Below are 21,844 nucleotides of genomic sequence, written 5' to 3'. Positions count from 1 at the left end.
GAGGTTTTTTCATAGAACGAAAAGATTTCCGACTCATTTATGTACCTATGTATCTATTTATTTATTACTATTACAATATGGGTATTTTTGGAACGGTTTTTGAGGGATTTTGGAAATCCAAGATGGCCACTTCCGATGTATTGCTATTTCTTCAAAAACCTGACAATATGAGTATTTTCAGAGCAGATTGAATGTCCGAAAACAATTTTTGAGCTCGTTTCGAAATCCAATATGGTGACTTCCGATATATAGACATTTCTTGAAAACCCTTACTTATATTGTAAGGGTTTTCAATGATTATTATTAAACCTGAATTCGACATCTTGGATTTCAGAACCACTTCAAACACCGTTTTCTGACATCTACTCATCAAATCCATACCCAAATTGTAAAGGTTTTTGAGGACGATCAACAAACCGGAAGGCGCCATCTTGGATTTTTAGACGACTACAAGCATCACTTTCTTGCACCTACTCTTCACATCCGTTCCGAAAATAGCCATATGATTTATTACACAAACCTTTTTTTAAGAAGTAAATTCCGATTAACGTAAACTTCTTTTACGAGCCAAATCCCAAATAACGTAAACTTTTTCTACGAACTACCTCGATTTACGAACCCCCGTTTAGTTCGTAAATGAAGGTTTTGTGTGTTTTTAGTATTTTCGTGTTTGCACAATCAATCATTCTATTTTTTGTACGTTTTTGAAGGACGCCTAAATCGATAGCTTCGTAAAAAAATACTATGGTGGTTTGGATGTATTCTCGATTTCCAATAACATTCATTAATCCGTAGCTCTGGAATGGGAGCCTAGATTCTGAAAAAACGAGTAAATAAAATTACACATTTTTCGAATTTATCTTCGGAAGAAATTTTTTTTCGGTAAAAAGGCACTGACGGAAAATGCCCACTTTTTATTATGAGAACTTAATTGTCATCGCTCGAACTAAGATTTACTTAGCTTACATGGCATTTCAACATCAGCAACGTTTTCAACTGAACTCGAAAATATTCTGTGTTCCGGAATCTGTGAAAATAGAATCTTTTATCATGAAACTATTTAAAACTCTAACCTGCAACGAACATCTGAACGGCAATGGAAAAATCCCATAGGTCTTCGTCAGCAGTTGAAATAATTTATTTCTTTCAGCCCTTCTCGGCTGTCCTCGGTACGGCTAAGCACTTTATCTTTTGGGCTACCATTTCTGTTTCGTTTTACTACCGAGAATAGGAAACAAGTTTTATCAATTTGTAAACCTCAGAAAGTTTTGTCGTAAATGTATAAATTGAAAAGTGATAGCACTTCCGCTTTTATTCATTCAAAACATGTTTATGCTTGTAATCTAGAGTGAATCCCATAGCAAATATGTGAAACCTTTTAAGTTGGGTTGAATTAGGTTTCGTTTCTAACGTAGCATGTTTTCCTAATGAATGATTTTCACAATGAATAAATCACCCGATCGGTTTTTACGTTTCAATTTTGGTAACACATTATCTGCAGTAAAATTCATTTCGAGCTACTAATCATTCTAGCAACCTCAGCAGAATACCTTGCGCGATGTCCCACATTTAGCATCAATAGTCCACTAATCCAGTTTATTTCCCACTGCTAACCTTTCTCCGCAGGTTTGACATTGAATTATTGCTAGTGTGGTTTGCCACCGGTGACCAGGTGGAACTGGTGTCGGTCAACCGCATGTTCTACCGGGAGACGCCCCGAGCGTCAGCGACCAACATGACGGTATGTGTATGCGGGTGTGTCCTTCGACAGCAACAACAAAAAAAACACCGGAGACACATTTTGCGGTCCGCTTTCCGTTTCTACCTTCTACTAGCTTATTCGCTCTCGTTGTTGTAATTAATCGGTTCGCCAAGGGTGGGGGGGGAGGGGCTACTTACTTACAGTTTGCATCCTTGTGCTCTTACTTATCATTATGCTTCAGCAGGGTTTTTGCTAGCTTCCGCTAATCACACTAATTAATGCTCTGTCCAATCTAAGTTACTTGCCGTTGTAGGTTCTTAATCTTGCAGGATGTTGAACTTCTGTGGCCTTCAAGCATCTATTTGTTCGATTAGATCAATTAACTTTTACATTTTAATAAATTAGTTGCCTATTTTTATCTACTCTGTTTAACATTTAGTTCTGCTATCAATTTATTCAAGTTTATTCGATACCTTTTAATTAAAACATATTTAAGTAGCGCCTACAATGCACTTTTCTAGTATTTCTAATATACATAATTTTAATAACATTTCAATTACTGTTTTCATTGTATTTCTGATCAAAGATCTCAAAAATAGAATTAAATAACTAATCGTGTACTTCGCTACTGATTTCTTCACATGAAATTATATCTTATCCGAGACGACAACCAATTATGCATTAGAAAAACATAAACAGTTTAAGAAGAAATCCTTAACTGCTACCATGATTCAAAATCATGAAACTTATCGTTCGATCATCCCATGATGATGATCATGAGTGTTGCTTATAATTTTATGATTTAAATATCCCGGTTTGATTATTCAGCCCGCAACTGCTCCCATTGTACTGGAAGTGCACCAAAGTCAATTAGTAATCGGCCCTTTAAACAACTTGGTAGCTGGTTAGAATTGTTCCAAGTTAATCGGCGAATGAATCGGCATTGTATGAACCCATTTCTAGGAGCGTCGTTTGGGTAGAAAGCGTTCCATACCTCTGAAGAATATTCCTAAAGTGCTAAACTATAGACGCAACCAAAAACCGCTGCCATTTCGCAATGGTTCAGAATCTGTCAATTTTTTGGCTGCGTCCTGTTGTTTATACTCTTCTCTAACCACTTGTGCAGTTGTTTATTCGTTTTCATTAGTTTGTTTCGAAATGCATGGACTTTTAGCAGAACAACGTCGATAAATTGTGTACAAATGGTGCACAGAACGCTTACTGTCACTGAGAAAGATAGCGAAAATGGAAGGAGTAAGTGAAAAAGCCGTGCAAAATAAGATCAGGAAGTTCGGTGAGGATAACACCTTTGAGGATAAACCGAAAACCGGTCGAAAAAAAGGTCCTGCTAACCCTCAGTTGGATAAACGTATACTGAAGGCGTTCGAGCAAAAGAAGGAGGTTTCAGTTCGGGATGTGGCCAAAAAAGTGGGCACTTCGAAGTCAAATGTTCTCCGTGCTAAAGAACGTTTGAATCTTCGAACCTATAAGAAGCAGAAACAACCAAAACGTAGTCCGAAACAAGAAGCATCGATCAGGTCGAGGGTTCGAAAGCTGTACAATACGATTCTTGCTGGAAATTTGAACTGCATAATCATGGACGACAAAACCTATGTGAAACTCGATTACAAATCCTTGCCGGGACCACAATATTGTACGGTGCGAGAAGGGCAAGTGTCAAACCAGTCCGAGACATCGATTGAAGTCGAAAAATTTGGTAAGGAAGCTATGGTCTGGCAAGCAATTTGTAGCTGCGGTAAGATTTCGAAATCCTTCATCTCCACTGCTGCAATGAACAGCAAAATATACATCTAGGAATGTTTACAAAAACGACTTCTACCCATGATTCGAAGCCACAAGGATCCTGTTGTCTTCTGGCCAGATCTTGCTTCTTGCTACTACTCGAAATCAACGGTAGAATGATATACTACCAAAAATGTCACTTTCGTCCCAAAAGACATGAATCCACATAATTGCCCACAACTTCGACCAATTGAGGAATTTTGGGCATTAACAAAGGCACATCTTAGGAAACATGTCTCGGCAGCCGAAACCATTCAACAGTTCGTTTGGGAAAAAGTGTCAAAACTTGTCAACAATCTTGAAACTGTAGCTTCAAACAAACGGCTTTACAGCTTGAGTTAGGTTTGGCATCATGCGAAAACGCCATAAATTTTCTCGGATCATGAACCCTTTTGATCAAAATCGCTGAAATTAAGCGTAACGGAAGTAATTTAAGCGATACACTGAAGGGTATAACTTCATGCGTGTCTCTGCTGCAATGATAATCTTTGCAACACTAACTCAGGCATTATGTTTTAGAATATGAAAATTTCAATTTATGATATGGTGTGACAAAAATATCCAAAAACTTTGTGAATAAAAACCAAAGATCGTATCGAAATCTTGCACATTCTTTTGTTTTATGCCGCGGAATGATTTTTCATTATTTTTAATCGTTTCAAATCCCATCTTATTCGAAATATTTTGTTCCATCAATACAGCCTGTGTCGTTATCTCTATGGAACAAATTAATTATTTTATTTATTTATTTATTTATTTAGGATAAGGGCTCCCTATTTCATCTCATTTGTAAGACGTTACCTTAAAAACTTGATTTTGCCACTAAAATCACTACGATTTTTTCATATTTCTACTTAACTCGCTTTGCTTCACATTGGGACTTGATTCAGATACCTTGGAAATTAAAATAATATTCAAAAATCAGTTAAAAACACTTCTAAAATAATCACTACTGTGCTCCTAATTTAATCTCAAAGGTTTTTTATTCATCCTATCGTTGGTCCTTTATTCATCCCAAAAATTAACAATGGCGACAGCGATAAAAACCAAAATAATGCACTATTACACTCTCAGGTTCAAAATGTCAGAATTCTCCTTAAAAAGGGCCCAATGCCGACTATGAGACAACACACGATATTTTTAGAAACAGTTTGGAATCATTCCGACTTTTAGTGCAGTTAATTTGGTATTGAGACCTTCTAAAAACAAAATGCAGAACTAGAGAAGCCATTTATACAGAATTATCTGTATTGTATATATTTTTGCGTTTGCATACTGATTCAAGTCAGAGTACAGATTTTGTACAGATTTTCATAACTCAATACAGATTTGTAAAGGTTCATAAAAAGTTAGACTTTTCTCTCTTAAAAAGTATATTAATCAATGGACAAATCACATGTTAAAATGGACACCTTTTGTGCAAATAATTGATGATGAACACTGATAAACAATTACAATAAAATATTAAATCAATTTGAACTGATTCATTTTATTAGTAAAAACAGATAGAGCAGATACATATTTTCTATGAAAATATCTGGCATCTCTGTGCACAGCCGATGAAACACACACACTTCACAGCGTTATGTTGACGTATAGCGGAAAGAAACCAGTGCTACTAGATTTGCCACAATGGTTATTTCATTAGTATTTAATACGATCTTTCTGGTAATATTCGAAGCCGAAACAGTTTTATTGAAGTATAAATATCAACAATATAATTAAACTAATGTCACGGATACCAAAAAAAAAGCTTGTTGGTGATAATTTGAAGAAGAAAAATAATTTTTTTTGTAACATTATGAGAAACATGACGAACTGTAAATCTTAAGACAAAAATGTGTCCTAAACTGAAAAGTGAGTTTGTTTTAAATGAAAAAAAAAACGATCACCGAGAAATTTAAAACCATTTCTTCCAATGAGAAAGCAATAACTTGAATTAGTATTTTAAAACATTCCACAGTTTGGTTCAGGTACGTTGTAAGATATTATTCATGTTCAAAGTAATGAAGTGAAGGGATGAGACGGAAATAGGAACTCAGATGAAATAGGGAGCCGTTACCCTATCTGGTAGCAGGAAAAAATCCGCTGGAGATGAAATTTACAATCTCTCTCTCGAGCAGGCATAAAACCTCCTCATCTTTTTACATCAACAGATTACAAAAATCCAACAGATATATTGCTCAATACTAAGGACTTATTAATAAGTAAAATTAGGGGCCAGGAGTGACTAGTTTGTTGGACGGTGACGATGGTACGTGTCGTTGAAGGCCGCATCCTGCTGTCCGTGTAGGTCCGAGGAAAACACCCCCAAGTCATGAAAAAAAAGGAGCGAAAAAGAGAGGTGCGATGGAGCGGGTAGGGGGGAGTCTTACTTCGTCCTACAGAAGAAGTTGAAAGCGGCAAAAGAACATGTTAATTGACTCCACAGATGGTAAAAAGATGGAGAAGGGGGGAAGCAAAAAAAAATAGTAACATCATAAAAAACTAGTTAGTTCCGAAGAAGATGGTGGACAACCGGGGAACTGAAAGAGTCGAGCGGATGTTAGAAACGAACCTAATGGTGAATATTACTTTTAGTTGATGAATCGATGGAGAATGGAAGCAGACTTACTAAAGGAACACTAAACTAAACTTGTGGATTAGGTACTAAATTGACCCTGAGACTAAATCTAGAATGTTATTATTGGAGTTGGAAAGGCTTTTCTAGATTGTGTTTAAAAAAAATTTTTTATGGTATTGTGAGATAAGGTAAAATCAAAATCAGTGCGAGCGGTTTGAATTCTCAGGAATTGATGAGATCCAAGATTCGAAGATTTCGAGAATGGATATCTTAATTTAGTTTGCCTAACAATTCGGGGCAATCAATTCGAGATTGCACCAGATCTGCCACGAAAATTGCCCTGGAGAGATCTCGGATAACAGTTCTAGATCGATCAGTTTACAGCGTTCCTGATAGCTTCGGAAGTTGTTGGGATCTCTCCAAGGAAGACTACGAAGAGCAAAGCGCAGAAATTTACGCAGATGCGTTGGATGTCCAGTTGATAATAGGGGACCCAGACGACAGAAGTGTATTCAAGGATAGAACGAACAGCAATTCAGTGCTTTTAAGCAATATATGCTTTTAAAGTTATTTGTGACTCGAAAAATAAAACCAAGCGTCTTCGAAGCCTTAGAGATAATATATTCGACGTGATCCTTGAAACTAAGTTCAGAACCCAGCCGGACTCCCAGATTCTTCACAGTCGATTCTTGCTTGAAGATGGTTCCGGAAAAAGTATAGATAGGTTGTATACCATTCTATTGAGGTCGTACCAGTTAGAGAAAATATCCAACTGTTTTTGCAGGAATCTGGCGTCTTTTTTAAAAGGATGGAACAGTTTAAAATCGTCGGCAAAAGATAATTTTAAGCATTGCATCAAAGGGTTCGAATCGTTCAGATAAAGTAAGACTAAAAAGGGTTCAAAATGACTGCCTTGAGGTACCCCCGAGTTAGCTTCGAAAAGGTGCAGCTGTGCAGTCTCCGATTTTAGCTATTATACTACGATCAATCAGGTACGAATACAACCAATTCAAAAAAAGACCCATTGAATCCTAGTCTGTCTAGTTTGGCAATAGCTATTTGGTGATTCATTCTATCAAAAGCAGTGGAGAAGTTATTAAACAAAGTGGATAAACAGTATGATTTTCTAAGTTGGATGGTGTTCCAAATTATTCTATCTACAACAGCAAATTCAAATATACGCAGAAAGAAATTATGAATATTGCAGATGACACAATTCTTCAAACGATACAATTCATAACAGCTTTACTTGTTAAATGACGCAATATTCTATTCGTATAGAATTTTACTGGCCCCGAGTGTAATTTGCTCTCGGCTACCAAGTGCCGCTGTTTGAATTTATATGCACCAATTAGTCATTAGCTCAGTAGATTAACTGAAGTGCTTTGTGATCTATGTTTTTTACTATTTTTCTGTTTCAAGTAAAATTTTATTTGAAATCGCGGGGAATATCGGAAAGTCCATCTGACAATGTCTTTGAAATTTAGTTTAGAATATTCTGTGAAATTTTCTGATCCATAGAGTTTACCACTTCTATTGTATTTTTTTTTGTTGGCTGAGGAACTGGTGAAAATTGCAACATTTGGAATAGCATACCTCTACTTGATCATCACATATCTTGAATTTTAAGGCTTATATCATAAATCTACCGACACAAAGTCTAGATAATTTAGTTTAGCTACAATTAGTGCATAAAAGCATATTTATTGTCACGATGAAAGTTAAATCTTATATTTTCCTGTGAAACAAAGTCAGTTTCAATGCGTTCGCCATTTTATCCGTTTTACTTTCCCAGCAACGTTCGAAAAAAGAGAAGAAGAAGAGAGAAACAAAATGAACTCAACAAGGTTCCTAAACACACGAACGCAAAAGGAATTGAGGGAGTCAGGTGGTCGATTACAAATCTATACATGACCCAGTATCCTTAAGGGCTGAGGCCAGCAGGTCGCGTAAAACCACGTGGCTCGCTGTGCGAATTACATTTCTCTCCATGCTCTCTCGCAAATGTGCAAAATGACTCTCAATGTGGCCGGGTGGCCAAGAAAGTTTTGATATTTTCGGTTACAAGTTTGACTACATCACATAAAATCCAAGAAAGCTGCCACTTGTTTGGCAACCGTTTTGAACCGATTTTATTTCTCTCTCATGTTTCGTTACGTTACCAGGATACAAGAGCAGAAAAAATGGTGTTGCCATAGAAATGGACTTACCTTTACAAAACTAACATTCACTTAATTTTTATCGCCCCAACATATATGTTTTTATGCACTAATCGCATCTGAACTAAATTATCTAGACATTGTCAGGATAGATTTTTGATCCACGCTTTTGAGGGTGAGATATTCAATGAACAAGTTGAAAGACGGCGTTTGCAACTAAGCTATTCTTCCTTCAGAAAAAAGACTTTCCCGACCGCTAATGTCAATGAATCATTCTGAAATTTGCACAAAATAATCTAAACTAATTTTCTAAGAGATTGTCAGTTGGGTTTTTTGATATTCGTCACCGTTTCTGAGAAAATCAGATTTGAAGCGTAAAAATAGCCCTCTAAATCCGCAACATCACCGGCACACCTCTTTTGAAGATGTGTCTCTGTGGACTCATACAACTATGCATACTGTTTAATTTGGCATTAACACTTCAGTTGAAATTTTAGGATGTTACACATTTGTTGATGATCCGTTACTTATGTTATGTTAGATATGTTGAGAAAGATTTTTCACGCATATGAAAATCGAATATGTAACTTTTAACTGTCGAGTTTCACAATGGTTATAGCGTTGTGCATATTAAATACCGAAATTTAAGTGGAACGATTGACATCACACTGTTAAATACCTTAAATAGTACCAGAAAGCCACCTTGGTGTATAATCGTCTTCGGGAATGGCTCCAAAAATCATCCACTTTCCATTCAAACTAACTGGAAGGAGAGTTGGCATCCTTGGCAGTACGATGCGGTGTCTAAGTGTTGCTCTCAAAAAAGTCTAATTTCAATGTGTATCAAACAACTTATAGTAACGTTGTTGGTCGAAACAGTAAATTTGAGTGATAGAGCAGCTGTGCCAACTGTGTTATTTATTGAATAATGCTGTTTCGCGAAACTAAAAAATGTTCAAGTGACGGATACTGCGAACTTACCGCCCTAAAGTGTACTATTTCAGCCGACCGAAGCACCATCTGCACATAATTGTCGATGTTATTAGATTTATGTAATCAGATTTATATTTAATGTTTGGAAACTAACAAATCAATTGTGTGATTCAAGCTGAAAGTCTAAAATTGGTTTGCTCGGAACCAGGGATACTGGTGAGATCGTTCTTTAGAGATATTTCACATTTTGCTTATTCACAATTCCTTATTTTACTATGTTCACACCAGCAGAAAATAACATGTTTTAATGATACTAATATAAAGTTCAAACCGCACTGTTCACACTAAGATTATGTTATATGCATGACATATTACTTGGTATTGAGTTTGTTTAGAAACAAACTGCTAAAATGCCTACGTTGCAGGTAGGAAAGAAAAAAGTATTTTGATAACATCCGGAAAATAAGAAATAAGCCGGGTACTTCTCCTAGTTATGAAGGATATTATCGTTTCACGCTTATCGCCAACGTTTTGATGGTTTATTGCTTCAAAACGTTTGCCATTTAAAAGATATAAATAATTTTTGAGCAGCAAATGATCAAAAAAGTCATCTTTTAATTAAAAAACAAAAATGGTTGTACCAGTCTGTGTTGCCAGATCATTTTTCCAAAAATATGTATTCGGCGCAAAAATCTATCTGTACACACAAAGATTTAATTCCTTTGTTCGGTAATATTTTTGACGAGATCTTTCGGTAATCTATAGAAATAACCGATATTTCGGTACATGGGTTTTATTTTACAACAATTATGCAAATTTTCACCGAACGATCAGTTTAACGTAAATTTTCATTACAGAATTCTGTATTAGATATACAATTGATACGGTAAACCTGAATAGTCGCCGAATACGGTAAAAATCATACTGTCCGTTTGGTAAAGTTATCTTTCAATAACCGAACTTCTGTGAAAACTGATTGTCATGAAACTAACTGTCAGTTATTAAAATATTCAGTGAGTGTCTTCTTATTAACCAAACGAAAAAAATGTTGAAGGATTCATCGAATGGATTGAGGTACAGGTGATAAAAGTTTTTAAGACATTAGAGCCACTAACAGCTTTTTGTTTACTTATAGGCAGAAAATAATTTTGTATCACTTGTCCACTTGCTGCCAACACAAATCGTTCAAGGGTAATTTTTGTTGAACTCGACGGATTGTGTAGTGTTTTGGAAGGCGCTCCTAATTCCGGTCAGTCGGAACATCTGACACTTTTTAAATTTCTCGTGGAATAAAACCATTTTCTCCATCCGTTTTTGTGAACTTGTGTTGTTTTTTGAAATCCGAAAATCCAGTATTTTAACCAAAGGAAAACAAACAAACAACAATTACCGAACAATCTGTTAGATCCATTTGGTTTACAGTTTACGGTAGTTGTTTGACAGATCAGCAATTACCGAACGATCGGTAATCAATTCAATTACCGAACGTTCAGCTGTTGAAAATTCGGAAAAAAATTACCGAATACTGCGAAATTTTCTATGTGTGTAACATATCGGTATCAATATCTCTTCTACATAAGTAGTAGAAAATGTCACCAAGAGGTGAGCGAAAAAAAAGGTCCCACGACAACCTTTTCTCATGTCTATTCAAGCTAAAAACCAAAATCGGTACTTATCTGTGTGATCCGTGAATTATCGGTATTTTGGGAGTACATATCTGTATTGTGGTATAGAGGTCAAAAATCTGTATAAATATCGAGAAATCGGTATACCTGGCAACGTTGGTACCAGTTTTCAGTTTTGTTTTATTATGATTACATGGCTACTTTGATGGAAAACTGCTGTTGTTGAACAGCTTGTCATTGGACATAGTCGAAAAGTGAAGGAAAATGCTAGCAGGGTTGTGCTTTACTGACAATTATATAATGTTATTTCGGGAAAACATGTTTTAATGTGACGTTTCTGATTATGAAATAACGCAAAAGTAAAAATGTTATTTCGCTTAAAACATGAAATCAGAGTTAAAACTTGTTTTAACTCATAGTGTGAACATACTATTACATTTTCCTTTACTGAAAATCGGGCTAGACTAAACTCCGTTGATTATTCGGAGAACATTTGATCAATGGATCTATTTTTATTTCGGGTGGAACACTAATTTCAGGACGCGCGCGTGAAGTTACAACCGTGCAAAAATACGATTTATTAATTTAAGTTTGACGTAAAGTCGCCATAACAAAGCTCAGTTTTTGCAATGGCTGCGTGAAAACATATATTGGAGAAGCCAAATGAACCCCCCCAACCTAAGTCTTGTGATAACACGACTGAGTTTGGTAAAGCGTACATCGAACATGGTCTGAATCCTAGCCGCCTCTCGACCGGTATCATATATCCAAACATCCATTCTGTTCATCAGACAACAAACACTAGTCTTCTCGCTCTATACCTATTCTTCCGCTCAAGCAATGTGTAGGAGAGTATATTTATAATCACTTGCTGCCTTCTCTATTGTGCCAGTTGCTGGTTGGTTATCGTTAGCGACAGACCCTTATGAAGACTGTTTTATAGTCTGCTCTTTCCTACCAGAAGCAGATTGGTACGGAAAATCGAATTTTTTTAACGATTTATTAATTTTAGTTGGTTTAACGTAAAGTCGTCATAGCTAAGTTCAGTTTTTGCAATGACTGCTTGGAAACATATATTGGAGAAGCCAAATCAATAACGGAGTAGCTAATGCTAATGCTAAGCATTTCTCCTTAGGACCAATGCGAAGACTTTGTATTCGATTTGATCACAACTCGATGATTAAACGTAGAGCAATCCGCAAAATATCATGACAACTCCACTAATCAAATGACTTCAGGTACAGTAACACTTAATTTGTCGAGAGAAGTTAATAAAGCGGCACACAGTAGAAGTAAATGAGAAGCGAAACAAGATTCCAATTCATGTTCACTACCTTTTAATCTTCGAGTTAATTTCTGTTCATTCCGTTTTCACGCTAACAGGATTGACGAGAAAAACTGCTTCATCTAAAGTTTGACACCCACTTGTGCTGTAAACATCAGCTTGCTACGAAGCTATGAAAGAATTTGTAAGCGAGCAAAAAACCATGTCGAAAACAACGAAACAGGTGAAAACACTTCGCTTGTGAACGACAACTGAAAACTATTTAGAACTGACCACCGGCAGAAGGAAAAGGATGTTTTCCGGTGAAATATGAAAGTGGGAATTTTGTAATGCCAGCAGCTGTTGTAGAGTTAAAAAGCTTTTCGAGTCTGTGGTTTTCAAGAGGAAAAGACCTACCAAAGTCGCAAGAGTTAACACCAAACCGATGTAACGTTTAGACAGTAATTTACTTTTAAAATGTTGAGGTGAATATTTTCGTGATCAAGGATCAATATTTTCGATTCATAAATTTAAATGACACCTGTATCAAGATTTTCTCAGAAAAATGTTTTCGTCATAGTTATAATTAGCTTGTTTTTGAAATTTATTGTTGCCGATTCTACCGTCAAATCAACATTGACTTGAATAAAACGAATAGATTGGAATCAATGTGCGTGTTCTGTTGAATTTGTTTCCGTAGATACCGACTGTATGCCGTGGTGACCAAGTACAGTGAAGCACGTTTGCTTTCTTCTAGTCAATTGGACTTTAATTGGCGAAACAATTTCCCCGGATAGGAGTTAGCCACGGGTTCGAGTCCCGTCTCTGTGGTAACATATTCGCGGTTTTCATTACATAATTGCATTCACATGTCAATTTTCCAATCTGTTTTTTCCCTGTTAGATACTGATCATACACAAATGAAAGGTTTTATTGACTTTTGTTCGAATGCGACGACTGCCGGTTCCGGAATAACAGATAAAAATGTGTTTATACTTTGTTCCGTCATGTAGAGCGAAAATCCGAAGGAAAACGAAAGCCCAAAACTTCGTTGAAATTGGTTACGCTAGTGTATGCTTAGCTTAGCTTGGTTGACCGCCCGTGAGTTTCCCGCGGTTGATCAGAAACCAGTTGGTATGGCAAATTGAACCAAATGCATGATTTTTGGAAAGTCGTAGATCATGCTCAACGTGCAACCTAAACTGTCTTAGAACATGGACTGATCAATAACGCATATGGCCATGCCCATGCAGGTCAATATGGGAAGGGAAGAAATATTTGTACAACACTTGTTGCTACTAGTAATTGATTAATTGTTTGCCCAACCACAAGTATCAAGGGAGAGGATTGGTACTAATGAGCAATGATCAGGATTTATCTTGGTAAATTATGTGATCTACTTATTCCGTCGACATATAGGAAAGAATTTTATAGAAAAATGAAAAAAAAAGTATTTAAAATAATGATATTAGAATAACCATGTATGAAACATTGAAAAAAACCTTAATACCTTATCTAATCCACCTAGTGGTGTAATGATGCCTTTTTCGTATTACTTATATTTTCAAAAATATCACTAGACATTTTGAATAAATAAATTTGAATAAAATAAGAAACTTTTTTTGAATATGAACTAACATAACCTTTTCAATTCGTAAACAGTTATGTCAAGTCAATAAGATTTTTTCTTCATTTTGCACCAATTTTCACTAGTAAATTTTTTAAGTAATTGCATAAATTTTCTATATGAGAAAAGCAAGACTTTTATAGAAAAGAATCGTTATCATGACGTTGTGATAATACTAATAAAGAGGTACAAATTGAATAAAAGATTTACATATTTTTACCTGGAAAATATAGATTCAGATGTGGCAACCATGCACGCTGTACGAAATTGAACAAAGCACGCTGCGAACGGATTATGATCGGTGGTTTTTTCTTCATCCACACCAGCATGTACTAACGCGTACGGGGTTTGCATCGTTAGTTTGAATTACGGTTAAAATATTTTGACACTAGGGCGATACCCTAGAATTTCGGATCCGGAAGTCGGATCTTCACTAATATCGGTGGATTCGGATTCTTCACTAATATCGGTTATTTCGGAACCAGGAACCGGGAACTAGTAATCTGCCAACTTAATGAATTTGCCAGTAAATTTGCAACTCGTTTCGCCATCACTGGTGAAATAATACTCATGAAATACAAAAATTTTCTGATATTGCGGTGTTAAAGCGGAACCGGATAGTCGCATTCGGATCGACTTTTCGAGGACTTTTAAAATAATTTTAAGAACTTTTATATGCTTCTTGGTTTGTGAAAATCGGTTAAGAAATTTTCGAGAAAATTGAGTGCGAGTATTTGCTTGTAATTCCGAAACCGGAAGTAGGATCCAAATGAAATTCAGGAACTTTGTGTGGGGCCATAAGACCTTTAATTCATTTTTCTCAGCCATCAGTCGCAGGCGTAACAAAAGTAACTACGCTTATCTGTTTTGCAGCAAAGCATAATTATAAAAAATGGTACCTTCTTATTCATTAGCCGGGCGTACGAATAAAAGTGCCTACTTTGATGCGTGTGTTCGGAATGAATTCCGAATCAAATCCGAATCGGCTTTTTTTTCGTAGCTCGAGTACGTGTTCTCATCAAGTTCGTGTGTTTCGTTTAAGCGCATAGTGCCTACTTCGACCATGTGCATGTGCTGCTCAACCATAATCGAAGGATAAAAAAGGAGATCGGATCGGTCGCATCGGCGCAGTGTGGATTGGCCTTTAAAATCTAAATTGCCCGTCCCTTCCGGAGGGCTCTTAAAGCTGAGTTTTTTTTCTGGGAAAAGTGTCATAGCTTTGACAATTCTTATTACTTTTTTTACATTTCGTCTTAACTTAGCAAGTAGCATTAACTTTGCGTCTGCTTTGCGATTCTAATTGAACTGTTTAAGTTTGCAATTGGAACTGCTCTGCACTGACGAGTCGAACACGAAACGTAAAGAAAAGTAAAAACGGTTATGTGCTCTAAGCATAAACTTAGGATTATCCTTAAAATGAATTCTTCTTTCTGCCATTCTCATATAGAAAAGTGTGTTATATATCATTCGACACAGTTCATCGAGTACGCAAAATGATTGTGTGTGTGAGTGTGTGTATGTACCGTTTTTTTATACTATCTTTTCTCGGAGCTGCCTCAATCGATTTTCACAAACTGAAAGGTCTTGTGATCCCATACAAAATTCCTGAATATTATTTGGATCCGATTTCCGGTTCCGGAGTTATGGGGTAAAGGATAAAAAAAATGAAAATATGTGTTCTAACTTTTCTCATAGATGGCGCGACCGATTTTCACAAGCTTAGGTTCAAATGAAAGGTTCTATGTCCTATGGTCCTTCCCATACGTGATTCCTGAATTTCATCCGGATCCGGAAATATAGGGTAAAGTGTGTTAAGAATTCTATACCATCACTGAAAAGGGCGCAAAAAGTAACAAAAAAATCTAAATCGACCTCAAATCTTCTCCAATTGATAGTTTTTATCAGTAGATGGTCAAACAAACCAATTTCAGTTATCATATAACATATGATAGTATGATTGATATGAGAAAGGCATCATTACACCACTAGGTGGATTAAAACCATTGAAATATATCTAGTTTTATTCAGAACTGATTTAAAATCAAGAAATTTTAGTAAGCTGTACCAGAAAAGTGGCACAAAAATATGTAAAACACGGATGAAAAAACTAAAATTTAGATTTTAGCATAAAACATTTGTCTTTATCGTACAAAATAAACAAAACTCGTTTTTATTCGAATTTTGCAGTACAAAGCTATTCAAAATCGTCAGAAATTTTGAAATCGGTTTAGAAAACCCCATGTTGGAAGTTTTAATCGAAAAAAGTAACGAAAAACGGTCTTTAATAATAAATAGTGATTTTTAAGGTGCTACAAACTTTTCTAACCCCAATTTACGCGGACCTAATTTACGTCAATTTAATTTACCCGACTTTTTCTACGCGTTTTTTTTTTAAATAACGCGATTTATTATTTACTTCGCGATGATCGCGTAAAAAATGTTTTTTCATAATAAAGGAATTCTCAATTTATATTTATATGTATAAACGGTTACTGTTCCGTTCCACGGGGATGGTTTTAGAAGTGAAAAGTAGTGTTTGTAGCAGAATTTCACAAACAATCTGAAAATGCAACTTGAAATTATAAAATCTTAACCAAAACAACCGAATATTGAAAAAGTTTACATAAACTTTTCCGCATTTTTTTTATTGCTTGCTTGCTTTTGCGGTTTCGTATTGAGGTGGTGTGAGAAATGCACAGTGGACTCGCTGGCATTATATCGTGAACAAAAATTACGTATCAAATAATGACGCGAATTTATGCAGCATTGGGTTTTGTGTTGAAATGAAAACGAGTTGAATACAATAAAATGGGTATTGTAAGAAATAGTTTATTTTCTAATGTCGTTTTCGTTTTTAAATTGCACTACACTGGTGTAGCGAAAGCTGCACTGAAACCGTTCGTTTTTACCAATTGCACTACACCAGTGCTACACTTTTTCTGCACCGATACCACTGGTGTAGCACTCATCAAAAGTTTGGTGTAGCTCTGTGCAATGGAATCGTGTATTGTAGTCAATGGTTACTGTTTATGTTTTCGTCATTTTTGTTCGTTTATTCATGCCTCAGTGTAGCACTGCACCGGTGTAGTGCAAATTAAAAACGAAAACGCCATAAGTAAGTGTCATTTACAATGCTAAAAATGTCCAACTCTGTGAGCTCAATGCATTGATGTCGCTGAAGCAATAATGCTTGGCTGTGTAATATCATATAACAGATATAATTTTAGATTGTAACAATTTTTATAGCGAAACTAAAACTTCAACCTTGACAGGCTATTGAATGAAAAGAATACAAGCAAAGTATTATCGTTCATGTAGAATATTTGAAATTATAATTTTTATTTAACCTGTGATACAAAGAATGTGGCCTGGCGAACTACTGGCAAAGGTATCGAAAATACTTGAATGTTCTCTTGCCTTCAATCGTTCTTTTGAAGAAGAATCTATGCTTGATACTAAACTCAGGCATACACATGATTAGCAAGTTAGTCAATACATATACATATAACCTCATGTTAGTCATTCATAATTACTAATGATTCATAGCTGTAGTGTAAGAGTAATCACTAATAATAACGATTGAATTAGCATATATTCAAAGTGTGAAGAACTCAAAAATCCATTACGTCTAATCTTTTTTACAAGCCAACATACCGAGAGGCAAGCCCACTGCGCTCAACCACTGAAAAAAGTTCTTGTTTCTATGTGTCGGTTTTTCTTGTTATGCTTTGTGCGACGGTTCGTTCAACTGAAGCGGATGAAATTTTGCGCGCATTTTATAACGCTAGATTTCACCTTAAGGTCTACCAGTGCAACAAAGTGCATTAACGACCTAATCGTTCTCGGTCCAAATTCGTGATGCCACATGCGATCAATAGGACAAATGTGATTGCCATAGGCCATCCAAAAACTACCTAGAGTTGTAACTCTACGACTATGAACAGCATTGAAAAACTATATATAGACTGCTGAATGCTCGAGTAGATCTTAAGATTTGTTTTCACCGAAGCTTTTGGATGACTGGGAACCTAACTGGAACAACTAAAAATAAATAAGTAAACAATGTGTATTTCTAAAAGTATGAACCACAAACAAAAAAACATTAGCCGTTGTAGTTTTTGCTGTGACACAATGTAGTCCCTAAGGACAATACTCCAAGTAGCTCTTGGATTTTGGAACATATCTTAAGCATCTCCATAGTTTCAGAACATACTCAGAGGGTCCTCAGGCGCTGAAGCATCGGACGTAGAATTGTTCATGTTATTTTGACTAAAATGAAATGAAATTTGAAAAATCTTTTTTTACGCAAAAAATTTGAAATAATTCGATGTTTTATTTAATTTACGAGAAACTTAATTTACGCACCCCCGGCTCTGCGCTTAAATTTAGGTTTCAATGTATAAGATTGTCGACCAGACATTACATTACAGACCAGACAATTAAAAGTACATACACTTTTTTATGTTTGTAGCACAGTGCAATAGGTACTATCAATCTTCCAGTGGACCCCGGCCCCTTGGAAAGGTTACGCTAGTGTATTCTCAAAAAAACTTTTTTGTTTTTATTCAAGATTAAAATAAAAGTTTTTTGAAGAATTCCTTAGAAATATTTATGAAAACATGAGATGTATGAGAAAGGCGTAAAGAGCTTCTAGCTCGAGGTCGGCAGTGGCTGGAGGGTTGGGTCTTGCATGTTTTACAGATTCTGTTCGTACGGGAAACAAGCCTGGGTCCAAAAGACCCCTGGGCGGTGGTGTTGAGTTTTTCAAAGTCTTACAAGATGTTATATATTCGAGCCCCGCATTGGAAGGATTCTTAGTGTCTGCAGGATCGTAATACTGGACATGCAATGGTGTTGTACACTTACGAATCGGCTGCGAAGTGATTAATTGGGTTTATAATTAAATCATACGCTATAATTTATTTATCCAGTGCAGCATTGATTTTTATATAGTCTATTTAAACTGAAACGTTTAATGTGATTTTCAACTGCGTATATGTTTTTAAACTTACTTTCGCCTAAAGTTAGCAACTAAGAGATAATAGCTTATTTATACATCATTCAACCAACGTATTTGACGTTTTAGATTAATTGCTCTGTAGCGACAATCCACTCTCCGAACGAAAGAGAAACTTAACTCAGATTGTGATGTTCCAAAACACATGTCACTTGTTGAGCTAATAAACTTCACAAACACGCTCTGTTTCTACTTTCCAGTTGAGAGCACGCTAGGCAAAGGAAAACTACCAGAATTAGTTCATTATTCAACTGTTTTCCTCCCTCACAACACATCTTTCAATCTGGTGGGCATTTCCGTTTTCAAAGCGCAATTTATGTACTATTTCACCATTCAAGCAGGAGCATGCTTGAAATTCAACACACACACAAGTGCGTACCTGCAACACTGGAGTGCCTCTTTTACCGCATGGTTCTGGTGCGGGTGCTTTTGTGGCTTCCGGGTTGGGGGATTCATCAAGCCGCACACGCCCACACACACACATCACAGGTGGCTGCGACCAGTCGCCTCCAGTCAGCATGCATAGGAAACGTCACAATATTTAATTTTCTCCGTTCACCGAATGAGGGAACCGCCTGATGATGAACGCAAACGTCAAGTGGCAAAATAATGAACAATGTTGCCATCAACATCTGAAGCGGCTCGGGGTGGCATACGATGATGCAGCGAACGGAAAAATGGGCGTTTTGTTGGTTTCACCGTCAAGGGCTATAAATCTTAATTACGTAAATAAATGTTGCTATTTGCAACGAGCTTCCGGGAAAAAGAAAGACTGATTGGGTGTTGGGAGCGTACAGTATTGCTGCAGTTAATGTTTCAACTGTTTGACAGGTACGGCGGCGGGAGTTCTCAATCATAATTTGTTAACGTCTATGAGAGCTTTCATTTTTTTGCGATGTTTCGGATTGACTATGTTGGAAACCATGAATATTGACAACGAGGTTGAATGGTGAAGGATCATATATATAATGCATCTCCTGGTGATAGAGAAACAAATTTATAACAACCCAAAAATGTTAATCACAAACGAGAATTTTTTTGAACCACTCAATTTTTATGTCATTTATAAGTCGTACACAGCCCTGAATAAGCAAAGAGCTAGCAACGTTCAGGTCGTTGTGGTTCAATTTTGAATCTCGTTGCAGTGGCATATTACCGAAAGAAAACAACATCCAATCATAAATTCTCAATAAACCTATAACCAGTGTTGGTGATTCCCGAAAATTTGACAGAAGCTGCTATATTGCTATCTATATTGTATACAACATTTTCAATCCGGTAGAAGATGCTACAAGAACTCGAGTCTCTCAATGCATGAACCGTGAGAGAATTTTGCTACATTTATTCGCTCCACTTCATACTCTGAGTATTTCACGCCCTTAAAAAAAATTACAGTCTGATAATGATCGTTGCTGTGTGGAATTTCTCAAGAGAGAATCGCAAGTTGATAATTATCGCAGAAAATCCAATCGATGATTCGACTTAATGATTCTCATAATAAAGGGTGATTTTTTAAGAGCTTGAGAACTTTTTTAAACAATAAAACGCATAAAATTTGCAAAATCTCATCGGTTCTTTATTTTAAACGTTAGATTGGTACATGACATTTACTTTTTGAAGATAATTTCATTTAAATGTTGACCGCGGCTGCGTCTTAGGTGGTCCATTCGGAAAATCCAATTTTGGGCAACTTTTTCGAGCATTTCGGCCGGAATAGCCCGAATTTCTTCGGAAATGTTGTCTTCCAAAGCTGGAATAGTTACTGGCTTATTTCTGTAGACTTTAGACTTGACGTAGCCCCACAAAAAATAGTCTAAAGGCGTCAAATCGCATGATCTTGGTGGCCAACTTACCGGTCCATTTCTTGAGATGAATTGTTCTCCGAAGTTTTCCCTCAAAATGGCCATAGAATCGCGAGCTGTGTGGCATGTAGCGCCATCTTGTTGAAACCACATGTCAACCAAGTTCAGTTCTTCCATTTTTGGCAACAAAAAGTTTGTTAGCATCGAACGATAGCGATCGCCATTCACTGTAACGTTGCGTCCAACAGCATCTTTGAAAAAATACGGTCCAATGATTCCACCAGCGTACAAACCACACCAAACAGTGCATTTTTCGGGATGCATGGGCAGTTCTTGAACGGCTTCTGGTTGCTCTTCACTCCAAATGCGGAAATTTTGCTTATTTACGTAGCCATTCAACCAGAAATGAGCCTCATCGCTGAACAAAATTTGTCGATAAAAAAACGGATTTTCCGAATGGACCACCTAAGACGCAGCCGCGGTCAACATTTAAATGAAATTATCTTCAAAAAGTAAATGTCATGTACCAATCTAACGTTTAAAATAAAGAACCGATGAGATTTTGCAAATTTTATGCGTTTTATTGTTTAAAAAAGTTCTCAAGCTCTTAAAAAATCACCCTTTAGGTTGCAATATTTCAAAACCCTTGTGTGGAGCATTCACATACATTTTCATAGACATAACTTATACAAAGGTTATATGAACATAGTTAGAATAAGCGGCAATAGTAAAATGGTTCTGTCGCAATTATCAACAGCCCGTATAGAATCTGATCGCGAAACGAAAATAAGCGACCGTTTGTTGCTTCAGAGAGGATCCCCGCAGCAGCGCGCTAACCTTTGACTCTCAGAAATGTCATCGAGAGAAATTCGCTCTCGCACTGGTGTCGATTTGTTGTTAAATGAGCCATGCCGGGTTTTTGTTGTTGCGATGATTTCCGTTTCTCTTTGATGGTACTGATTCAATCGTGTGAAGAATTGTCAGTGAACGTTCTTTGATACGATAAAAGCCATCCTTGTATATAACACTATGGGTCTCCGAGGCTCCGTTCGAAAGTCGGTTTTTCCAGCAATTCTAATACCTTTCTATAGAGAAAGGCAGAACAGTTAGCACTTGCTGTTAAGGGGAAATTTACAATAAACAGCCATTGTTGAACAAGTTTTCTTCGCTGTCGTTGAACTGAAAAATGATAGGAACATCAGTGATTTAGTTCTTTTTCTATAAATGAAATAAATTTTTTTCGCGAAATTTTATCAAGAGACAGCAAAGAAAACTGCTTCTGTATTTTTTCATCAATGGCTTTTTTCCTTAGACTGTCTGTAGTATTTTCTTACTTCAATTCTAGCAAG

The 21,844-nt window shown here is 36.4% G+C and overlaps 1 protein-coding gene across 7 annotated transcripts in view; it reads left to right on the top strand.

Annotated features, from left to right (window-relative positions):
• Nucleotides 1-21,844, top strand: part of LOC131432509 (uncharacterized) — a 547,181-nt gene that overhangs the window by 439,153 nt on the left and 86,184 nt on the right. Inside the window, exon 1 of one of the 7 annotated variants that reach the window (XM_058598835.1) lies at nt 1,638-1,741. The exons of the other annotated variants lie outside the window; for them this stretch is intronic. Within the exon in view, the coding sequence (XP_058454818.1) occupies nt 1,697-1,741 (45 nt within the window). The 5' untranslated portion in view covers nt 1,638-1,696. Of the gene's footprint in view, nt 1-1,637; nt 1,742-21,844 lie in introns of those variants that run through there. 7 annotated transcript variants of the gene reach the window in all.

The sequence above is a fragment of the Malaya genurostris genome, chromosome 2 (assembly GCF_030247185.1).
Source record: "Malaya genurostris strain Urasoe2022 chromosome 2, Malgen_1.1, whole genome shotgun sequence".
Classification (NCBI taxonomy): Eukaryota; Metazoa; Arthropoda; class Insecta; order Diptera; family Culicidae; genus Malaya; species Malaya genurostris.
Note: the sequence above shows the minus strand (reverse complement) of the source record. Positions and strands in the feature narration are given on the sequence as shown.